At 36.9% G+C, this 11,439-nt stretch overlaps 1 protein-coding gene across 6 annotated transcripts in view; it reads left to right on the forward strand.

The window, feature by feature from the left end:
- LOC139001789 (putative selection and upkeep of intraepithelial T-cells protein 1 homolog) overlaps window positions 1-10,562 on the forward strand; it is a 69,151-nt gene extending 58,589 nt beyond the window's left edge. For 4 of the 6 annotated variants that reach the window (XM_070403322.1, XM_070403324.1, XM_070403325.1 and 1 more), the window contains 3 exons: window positions 3,650-3,760; window positions 6,785-6,913; window positions 10,288-10,562. In XM_070403322.1, the coding sequence (XP_070259423.1) occupies window positions 3,650-3,760; window positions 6,785-6,913; window positions 10,288-10,394 (347 nt within the window). In that variant the 3' untranslated portion in view covers window positions 10,395-10,562. The remainder of the gene's footprint in view (window positions 1-3,649; window positions 3,761-6,784; window positions 6,914-10,287) is intronic. The other 2 variants (XM_070403326.1, XM_070403327.1) reach the window with 1 other exon arrangement.
- Window positions 10,563-11,439: the final 877 nt, after the last annotated feature.

The raw sequence follows: 11,439 nt of genomic DNA on the forward strand, positions 1-11,439 counted from the left end.
TGGGTTATCTCTCAGTGATGTTGGATTTCCCCCATCTCACTTTTGTGGGATCCAAAAATTTCATCTAGCACCTGCTCCATAGAATTACCTAATGGAACTTGTATATGTAGGTGGTAAATGAATGAAGAAAGAGTGAGTAGACATGGGAATTTAGGGACTACATCTCAAAGTCATCTCTCATTTCTTTTTTTTTCTATTTATATAAATTATTTATTTTTACTTTTTATCTTTATTGTTGAGAATATTACAGTTGTCCCATTTTTCCCCATTGACTCCTTTTAGCCCACACCCACCCTATATCATTTCTTTCTAAGTTCATAGACCATTACGAGTTGTATGTTCCCACCTAAATGCAAAGGGTTTGAGAAGTCTCCTTGTGTACTTAGAAAATTTAACAGTTTGGTAAGCACATAACATTGTCTTTTCCACAGTCCAATGCCAGAATGTACTTGGCATTGTCTGCCTGTCCCAAGATGGTTGTCTGAATCTGAGACTGCCCATCACTAGACTAGGACTGGATTAGGATAAACTTCAGTTCCTTTAGATCAGGTGGTGGATCCCCCTTCTAACAGTGAACCACATTAAATAATTCCTTAAAAAAAACCCCACTTCTGCTTAGCTAAGCTCACCAGCCTCTCCTACTTATTTCTGGTGAACATTCAAAGTGTAAGTTTCTCTGGCCATTTATTCCTTACCTGCCAGATGTTTCTTTCTTTTGGTCCTGTCATCACTTCCTTCTCTTAACTTCCAGATTTTTTCTTTTTCTTTTTCTTTCTCTCCTCTCCATTCTCTCTCTCTTCTCCTTTCTGTCTTTCTTTTGTTTCAACTAACAATACCTGCATATAAAGTTTTATATAAGTCTGGTAAGAATTTAGCTTTTTTTCTTTCTCCAAATATGTATACCTTCCCCACCATCATCTTCCCTATACCTTTGATTCATAAATTTATCATATTTATTAGATAAACAGTTTTTATTATAATTATGAAAATAGTATTTGTAATTGGGCATTATTATAATTATATTTCTTTTCTTATGCATATTTTTCCCACCAGAATTAATACCTTTTAATTTTTTTTAAATGAATTTTTACTGATTTGCCTTAACCTATGCACCTCATGGATAAATTTCAATATCTTTACATATCCAATATTAATTGTATCACCTTGAGGTTATCATTTCCAGTCTTTTGTCTTCTTGCTCCACTATGTTAGTTGGTCATTATGCAGGACAAGCAAGTATCATTTTGAAATCTCCACCACCAACCTGAGGGTTCTCAACATTTCTCTCATGTAGAAAGACCAGTTTTCTGAATTATCTTTTTATTTTCTTTTTTTAAAAAAATATATTTTATTGATTTTTTACAGAGAGGAAGGGAGAGAGATAGAGAGTTAGAAACATCGATGAGAGAGAAACATCGATCAGCTGCCTCCTGCACATCTCCTACTGGGCATGTGCCCGCAACCCAGGTACATGCCCTTGACCGGAATCGAACCTGGGACCCTTGAGTCCGCAGGCCGACGCTCTATCCACTGAGCCAAACCGGTTTCGGCATCTTTTTATTTTCTTGTTTATTCCTTTGGTTTAGTAGAGCACACCCTCCAGTATATTCCTTTGAATTGGGCAATAGATGCCCCATTTTTTTGAGATCTTACATGAATTATTAATATTTTAATGGTAAAGAATTTTAGATGGGTAATAGAAATATTCCTTTAAAATTTGAAAACATTTTTTTCAGTTATACAGTTTCTGATAAGTTCCATATTATTCTAATTTCTGACTGATTTTAAATGAGACTTTTTCCTCCTTAAAAGCCTTGTTATTTAATATTTATTGATTAGCATTTAAAGTTCTTTAATTATACAATAATATCAATGTGGATTTTTTTCCCCATCCATATGAGACTGCTCAGTGAGTCTTTCTAGGCTGTAAATTTTTTTTAACATCCACCTATAAGGGGAGATTTTCTTCCTTTAAGTCTTGGATTCTCCTACTTTTACTGTTTTCTCTTTTTGGAATTCCTATTATTTGGATACTATACTTCCTAAAGTGGTCTTCTAATTTTCTTCTCTTTCCTATTCTGTTTTCTATTTCTTTATATTTTTTTCTAAGAGAATTCCACAACTTTATCTTTTAATTCAGTCATTTAAGCTTTTCATTTTTGCTTCTGTAGTTTTAATTTCTACTAGCTCTCTCTTTACATGCTTATTTAAAAATAGCATCCTGTTTTTGCTTCATTATGTGAAAATTTATTTCTCTGGAGATATTAAGAATTTTTGAAGTCTTTCCTCTTGAATTATCATGTTGTTTCCTTCATTAAAAATATCTATGTCTTGTGTATGATTGGCTTTCTTTACATATTGATGAAGCTTGAATGCATTTAAAAACAGTTGTGTTGAGTCATGTCATCCTGGGTGACTTTAACATATCCACATGGATTTTCCATGCAACAATCTAGACATGGTGCCTTGAATTTTTTATGTCTAGAAACATTTTTTTCTATTCACCTTCATGTCTCTTTCCTGTGGCCGCATCCTAGAATTTCTTATCACTATAAACTACTACAATTATGAATACACCTTTTGAATCATCTCACTTCTTACCACTACCCTTTCTCTCCACAGTTCCATTTTTCAGTTAATATTGCTGTGCCTATTTGCTTAATTGGTAGGGAAATCCAGGTTTTTATCTCTATACTGTCTGTCCCCTCTTCTCTTTTCATTTTTTCTCTAATCAACCTTGACTACATTGTAATCACATGGCTGTTTTCTTACCAATATAGTCAACTTCGTTGTCCTGATTTTCTTTGGTAATACCCAATTGAAAAATAATTCAGGATTAGTACTATCATTTTTACCTTCTATGTTCTACATTTGGACTGGAAAACGCATATTAGAGTGAAATTTGGTATCAATTTTAATACAGGAAGTCCAGTGACAAAAAACTCCTTAACTGTGTGGCAACCCACTTGTTCTTTCCTGTTCAATTTTATGTCCAGTTTTCCCAGCAGTTAACTCTGTATTGTTTTATTCTTCCATAAGCTTTTAAAGCTTCTAGATCTATCATATTTCTAACAATTATCAACAGATAACTGGACCCCTGATGGCAAATAAGCTACTAACTTTATAAATATAACCATCACCGTGACTAACTACACCTTTTATTACAATAATCCATAAGTCACTCCTCTTATCTAAAGCTAAAACCCCCATTCATGGTTAGATTTAAATCCACTTCATTGTTAGAACCTTCACACACTCAATTATTTCATACTTATCTTGCACTTTTTTATTTTCTATTTTTTTACTATTTATTTTTCCTTAAAGTATTTTAATATGCTCAAGTTACCCTCCTATTATCAAAACTTTAAGATGAACTTCAGCCACACATACCCTTCTAGTACTTACCACCTCCTTCAAAGCCAAACATTTTATAAGAATTGTTTACATAGGCTCCTGTTTCTCACCTTCCACTTCCTCTCCACATGAAAGGAATCTAGCTGCCACTTTCTTCAGTCTACAGAAATTCTCCTTCCAAAGTTAGAAATACTTTCATTGTTGATAAATGTAACTAGGACTTCTAAGGTTTTAATCAACATGCTTCTATAAAGGAATATTTGCTAATTGTCATGTCTCCATGTCTCTTTTGCAGAGCCTGTCAACACAGACAATATAATTACGAATAAAGAAAAATTCGTAATCCATTCTGTGATAATAATATTTGTCTCCATGACTAGCTTTTTATTGTACTCCTTACAAAGAGGTAAATGCTTCTAAAAAGATGGGAGATTTTAGAATGTTTATTGTCTATCTAATTCCTCACTCTACATAATGATATTTGGTCACAACTCCGTGAGCTTTATACCCTGGAGCCATAATAGCCTATAGGAAAAATAAAAAACTTACAAAATATCAGAAGTTTTGAAAATTCCCATTAAATAATAGGTCTCAGTGCCTCATGTTATTGGGAATACCAATATCAGTATTTCTAGTATGAATCAGAGCCATTGCTTGTGTCCTATAAAGGACATAGAATCTTCACATTCAGCTAAATTTAAATGACTCGACCTCAAACTTCCTCAGTAAAATATGCAGATGTCTTCTGTGTGCTGGAACTTGTACAAGGCTGGAAGGTAACTGGAAGGTGAACATGGTGTGTGGTTAGCATGGTGCTGTGCAAGGGTAGGCTAAACAGCCATCTCACATGGTAGTTTAATTGACTTTATTTAAGGGAAGGGCATGGAGAATGGACTATCCAACGGGAAGGGCTCCCCAGCACTGAGCCAAGGGGACATTGGGTTGATGATGGCAGCTCCCAGGAGCTGGAGTTTCATCCTTATATGCAGTCACTGGTGGGAAACTTGTTGTCAGTGGGCCTGGGGACTGAGCTGGTGGGCTTGGAATGCAAGTGGAATATAAGTGTGCAATCAGGTGCCCTCAGGACAGTTTCCATTCCTTGTATGGTCTGACTCCTAGTGTCCAGCAAGTTTTTCCTGGTCTTTTGTTATCCATTGGCAGGAAACTTACAAATGTCCACTAAGGATTGTATTGCCCTACAGACCTAGCAGTAACATTTAGAACTTTTCATATTACATCCTATTTGGAATTTAAGTCTTCTTTTGATTAAAAAAAAAAAGTGTTTGTACTTTCAAATACAAAACCAGGCACATATTTACAGCATTGACCTATATTTTTTTCACTCTCATTCTTTCAAAACATGAATTGTCTGTTTTTTCCTTGTAATCCATCTCTTACTTAGAAAACTGATAAGTAGCTTGGGCTTTATTACCAAACCCTGACTCATGTTAGAAAGGAGATCTAGGTGACCAGGACTAAGGGTCTATCCATGAGGGGTTGTCTATTGTACTTTGAGGAGCCCAGGGTAAAGAAAATTAATAAAAGAAAGTCAGGAAAATGTACATTTTACAGGCTAAACAAAATTATAATATTACTAGAGGCCCGGTGCACAAAAATTTGTGCCCTCAAGGGGGTCCCTCAGCCCAGCCTGTGCCCTCTCGCAGTCTGGCACCCCTCGGGGGATGACCACCTGATGGCTTAGGCCCGCTCCATGTGGGATTGGGCCTAAGCTGGCAGTCATACATCCCTCTGGCAGCCTGGGAGTCCTCAGGGGATGTCCCTTGCCAGAGGGGAGCAGACGTAAGCTGCATTCGGACATCCTTAGCACTGCTGAGGAGACGGGAGAAGCTCCCACCACCACCACTGTACTGGCAGCTGTCAGCCTGGCTTGTGGCTGAGCAGAGCTCCCCCCGTGGGAGCGCACTGACCACCAGGGGCCAGCTCCTGCATTGAGCGTCTGCCCCCTGGTGGTCAGTGTGTGTAATGATAAACAGTCATTCCCAGTTCTGCTGTTAGGGTCAATTTTTATATTACCCTTTTATTATATAGGAGTGCCTGGCCAGCCTGTGTGAGGGGCTGATGGCTGTTTGCAGGCTGTCCACAGCCCCTTCATGGTGGGGGTTCCTGCTGGAGTGCCTGGACAGCCTGGGTGAGGGGCTGATGGCTATTTGCAGGCTGGCCTCAGCCCCTTCAGGGTGGGGGTCCCCCCTGGGGTGCCTGGCCAGTCTGGTAGAGGGGCTCAGGGCCGTTTTCAGGCTGGCTAAGCCTCCCCAGCGGGGACCCTCACCCCATGAAGGTGTGGCCATCCTGGGTGAGGGGCTGATGGCTGTTTTCAGGCTGGCCACAGCCCCCAACAACCCAAGCTCCCAGTGGAGGGTGGCTGAAAGCAGGTATCTGGGGTTTATTTATCTTCTATAATTGAAACTTTGTTGCCATGAGTGGAGGCCACAGCTTGGCTTCCTCCATCACCCGGGCAACCAAGCCTCCTGCTTGCTCCAGCTCCGTGGCTTCCAGCCACCATCTTGGTTGGGTTAATTTGCATATAGTCACTCTGATTGGCTGGTGGGCATGGCTTGGGCATAGCAAAGGTACTGTCAATTAACATTTTTGTCTTTTATTAGTGTAGATGACATCTGCCCCAACTTTTAGTTAATACTCAGCACTTTTAGGCACAACAGTTCTATAAAATTTAAAAGAAAATAAGAGGAAGGAAGATAGGGGAGTGCCATCTTACCCATGACAATCAGGGGATGAAAATATTAATTTAATTTAGGATGAAAATCCAGGATTTTATGTGCTATAAAAGCCAAATACAGGAGTTATGCTGTCAAACTTTGAACTTGGCTGGAAAGATGTTACCTATATGAGGATAGGGCACAGAATTATATTGTACCCATTGGGCTGATACCCAAATTTATCAAGTCTATATTGACTGAGATCTATGACCATGTTACTAATAAATTCTGGAATGTACTAAGTCCATGGAAGTTCCATGTGTAGTTCACCTTGAGACTATTCACCAAGAGGCTTAGGCATGCATAGGGGAAATCACCAGGAAAAAATGAAAACAAAGCCCAAATTAAGTAAAACATTTTTTAAAACCCCCAAATTTAAAATACATTAACTGGATCTCAAAAGAAAGAAATATTTTAAAAATCAGAAATTATGCTACTATTCTCAAAAGTACCAAAAATGTAATATCAAGAAAATAATTTTATGAATCATTGGGACTTTATAAATCAAGCATATGTTTTTAAAAAGAATAAATAGTTATGAAAACATGAAAACCTTTAAATTAAAATACTTTAAGTGATAAAAAAAACTTGTTATATTTGATAAATGATATACTAGATACATTATTTTTCTATTGCTGAATAACAAATTATTATGAACTTAGCAGTTTAAAATAATATATATTATTATCTCATAGTTTGCATTGATGAGGATTCCAGGCATGGCAAAGCTAGAGCCCGTGCTCTGCATCACAACAAGCTGTATCGTTGGCTGGGATTGCCATCTCATCGGGAGATCAGAGTCGTCTTCTTCTTGGATCTTCAAGGTTAATGAAATAATTCATTTCATTGTGATTTTTAGGGCTGAAGCCTTCGACAACTAGAGGCCATCCCTCTTCAAACACAGTTTTCAACATAGCTATTTGTTCATCCCCTCTGAGAATAAAAAGAGAAAACCTCTGGGTTTTAATCATTCCAACTTATTTTAAGGGCTTGCCAGATTAGATCAATCCTATCCAAGATAATCTTTCTAATTTTTTTTTAAGAATAACAATGGCCCTAACCTGTTTGGCTCAGTGGCTAGAGTGTTGGCCTGAGGACTGAAAGGTCACAGGTTTCATTTCAGTCAAGAGCACATGCCTGGGTTTCAGGCTTAGTTCCCAGTGATGGGTGTGCAGGAGGCAGCCCATCAATGATTTTCTCTCATCATTGATGTTTCTATCTCTCTCTCCCTTCCTCTCTGAAATAAATAAAAACACATATTTTAAAAAGAATAACAATGTATTCTATTTTTATATTTTCTAATATATTGTTATTGATTTTTTAGAGAGAGAAGGGAGTGGGAAATAGAGAGAGAAAAATTGATGACAGAAACATCAAAAAGCTGCCTTCTGCACGCCCCCTACTTGGTATCCAGCCCGAAACCAGGGCGTGTGCCCTAACTGGGAATTGAACAGGTGGCCTCTTGTGCATGGGACAACACTCAATCCACAGAGCCACACCAGTCAGGCTAATCTTCCTAATGTAAAGTCAACTGATCATCAATTTTAATCTGCAAAATCCTCTCACAGCAGCACCTATAGCCCATTACATTTGATTTAATACCTGGGAGAAAGTGTGTATATCAGGAGTGGGAATTTTGGTAGCCACTTAGAATTCTGTCCACCACACTACAAATAACTGAAATAAGAATTAGTGAACCATAGAACCTGACCAGGTAGCTTAATTGAGCATCATCTTGATAAGCCAAGATTGCAAGTTCAGTCCCCAGTCAGGGCACATATAAGAATCAATCAATGAATGCATAAATAAATAGAATAACAAATCTCTCTCTCTCTCTCTCTCTCTCTCTCTATATATATATATATATATATATATATATATATATCTATCTCTCATCCCCTCTCTCTCTAAAATCAATAAAATTTTTTTAAAAGGATTAGTGAGTCATAAAATCAAACTGAGGCTATGTAACATAAAAGATAAAGAATTAAAACACATAATTAAAATTAAGAAAAATGGGAAAAAATTCAAAAGTTTTACTATATAAAAATGAAATTTTAGCCCTAGCTGGTTTGGTTCAGTGGATATCACATCGGCCTGCGGACTGAAAGGTCCCAGTTCAATTCTGGTCAGGGACACATGCCCAGGCCGAGGGCTCGATCCCCAGTGGGGGGCCTGCAGGAGGCAGCCGATCAATGATTCTCTCTCATCATCGATGTTTTTATTTCTCTCTCCTACCTTCCTCTCTGAAGTCAATAAAAAATATATTTTAAAAAATAAATAAAAATGAAATTTTAGGAGATTGAATGGAAAATAATTTGTTTTTATATTAAGAGTGAATAGGAAATTGCTAAACAGTATGAGGCAGAGTATATAAATTAAAAAATATCATCCAGAGTGATAAAGAATAATTTGTATACATACGCCCATCATCAATATCACCACACCAAGAGAAATTAAACAAAGGCAATTCTTTTAAGTTACCAGATAGAAAAGAAAGATTTCCTACAATTGATCAAAATTAAATTGGCATGAGATGTCTTAAATGAGTTTTCTAATATCCATATAATATGTTGTTTCTGGGAAAAATGAAATAAAGTAACATTTCAGACATTTAAGGATATAGACATTTTACTGCTCAAGGACCATTACAGAAAAAAAAAAAAATTAAGAGGAAAAATGAATCCAAAGGTAAGCATTTTGATACAGGAAAATTGGTTAGCAAAGATTTCAGAGGAGAAATAGCTGCTACTACTCATGTTAATTTTATACTACAAATAACAACAATAATAATAGTAGTTGTATAAATTCCAATAAAAATAAAAGCAGAATTCCAGATATTAGGGAGGAAAAATATATGTGTTTAAATTGAATTTAGGATTAATTTAAATATAATTTTTTTTTTAACAAGCAAAAGTTTATTTAGAAAGTCACAGAATTAGAAATGAACTGTGTAAGAAGTGAGTCAGTTGGGCTGTGTGGGCTCAGCAAACAAGTTACAGAAGTAAAAGAAGAACCTTTAAATTTAGGAGAGAAAAAAGCAAGGATAAATGCATCTGGGTGAAGAAATGGGAGAAAGACTCAGGCGTGCTTCCAAGAGAAAACCACCCAGTCGAATATTTTTAAAATTTTTTTATCAATTTCAAAAAAGGAATGGAAAGAGAGAGAGAGAGAGAGAAACATCATCATTGATTGGCTGCCTCCTGCATGCTCCACCCACACTGGTAATTGAGCCTGCAACCTGAGCATGTACCTTGACCAGGAATGAAACCATGACCTCCTGGTTCATAGGTCAACACTCAAATCACTGAGCCATGCTAGCTGGGCTATTTTTTATAAAGAACAACCTTCCCTCCAAAAGGATTAATTTAGATATAAATTTAAGTATTGTATAAACATAAGAGAATAATCATTAAACAAATAGAAATGACATATTGGTTAAGAGTGGAAGCTTTGCCCGGCCTGTGTGGCTCAATAGTTGAGTGTTGACCCATGAACCTGGAGGTCAGGATTTGATTCTCGGTCAGGACACATACCTGGGTTTTGGGTTAAATCCCCACTAGGAGGCATACAGGAGACAGCAGATCAATGATTCTCTCTTGTCATTGATGTTTTTATCTCTCTATCCCTCTTCCTTCCTCTCTCTAAAATCAATGAAAACATAAAATTTATATTTTAAAAAGTGGAAGTTTTGTCATCCAACTATATTGTTTCACATCTGAAAGGCATCACTACCTTATTACTAGCATCTTGGTCAAGTTTCTAAACATCTTTGTATCTCAGTTTCCTAATGGATTAAAGAGGATAATAAATATGTGATTATGGTTAAGATTAATAGAGACATAGTCAAGTCACTTTGCTGTACTCTTAGACTTATTAAAGTGCTGTATATCAACTTATCTCAATAAAAGTGAAGGGAAAAAAAAGATTAATAGAGATATCTATGAGTTTGTCAGTATCTGTTCTCCCTTTTCCCTGTAACAATAGAATACATTTTTAACTAGACTCATAGCTTTCCAAGAGAAAGACTAGTTCCTGGCTCCCTTTATATAGAGTTAGGTGATGCTGTGTGCTTCACATCTGACTTATAAGAGGTGTGCAGAAGTGATGTGTGTAAATTTTAGGTTACGCACTTATGGAAAAGTACTGAGTTCTAAACTTCTTATTCTTTCATTCTTTCTTGTTCTTGGGATTGCAGGTACAAGGTCAAGCAATCAAGACCATGAAGATGCAGCCACACATGAATTAGCCACAATAAGGAGCCAAGACTGCAATACAACTAAAAGGAGGAGAGCCACCTTATGAGTTTTGTGTTCTTGTACCTGAAATGCTATACAATTAATTTGGGTTAACAATGGTTAAATGTCTAAGAACACATGTAAAGCTCTTATATCTGTGCTTATTATATGGTAAACATTCACTAAATGTTTGTATTACAACTATTAAAATTATCCTATATAATAAACGCCTAATATGCCAAGTGTCCAGTTGTCCGGTTGTCTATTCAACCAATCAAAGTGTAATATGCTAATGATATGCTAAGGTCACTCAACTGCTCACTATGATGTGCACTGACCACCAGGGACTTCGACTGGTAGGTTAGCTTACTGCTGGGGTCTGGCTGATCAGGACTGAATGAGATGGGCTGGACATGCCCTGGAACCCTTTCTCAGTCCCTCCCCTGCTGGCCAACCTCCTGCATCCATCCCTGGCCCCAATCATGCAATCATGCACTGGTGGGCTCCCTCAGATTGGCCTGTGCCCTCTCGCAATCCAGAACCCCCCAAGGGATGTCGGAGAGCTGGTTTTGGTCTGATCCTGCAGGCGAGGCTGAGGGACCCCACTGGTGCACAAATTTGTGCACCAGGCTTCTAGTACTTACTAATAATATAGGAGATATGCCATAATCAAAATTACATAAAAGAATTGATAGTAAAGAATGGGAAAAGGATGTATCAGGAAAATAATAACAAAACAAAGGTCAAGTAGCAGTACTGATATTAAAAAAAATAAAAGTTAAGGGAACATAATCCAGCAGGTATATAAAATAGTTAAGAATGTACACATACACTAAATAAAAACAGTAATTAAGGCAATGACCAATACAATTGACAGGTATAACAGATAAATTTTAGAAACCTATATGTACAAGCACACAAATAATTAGATCATGAATCATATTAAAAAAGAGTAATTAAAGTTTGAACTTCACCCACCCCTACCCCCCAAATTGAAATTAGGTATGATTTTCAAATATTTGAGGATATTTATAAATATTGTCCATCTACTAAATTGAAAAGAAATTCAAAATTGATGCTCAGAAACTGTAATATGTTATCTTATACTAGAG

The sequence above is a fragment of the Myotis yumanensis genome, unplaced genomic scaffold, assembly GCF_028538775.1.
Source record: "Myotis yumanensis isolate MYYU_CA2020_CCGP unplaced genomic scaffold, mMyoYum1.0.hap1 SCAF_2, whole genome shotgun sequence".
In the NCBI taxonomy this organism is placed as follows: Eukaryota; Metazoa; Chordata; class Mammalia; order Chiroptera; family Vespertilionidae; genus Myotis; species Myotis yumanensis.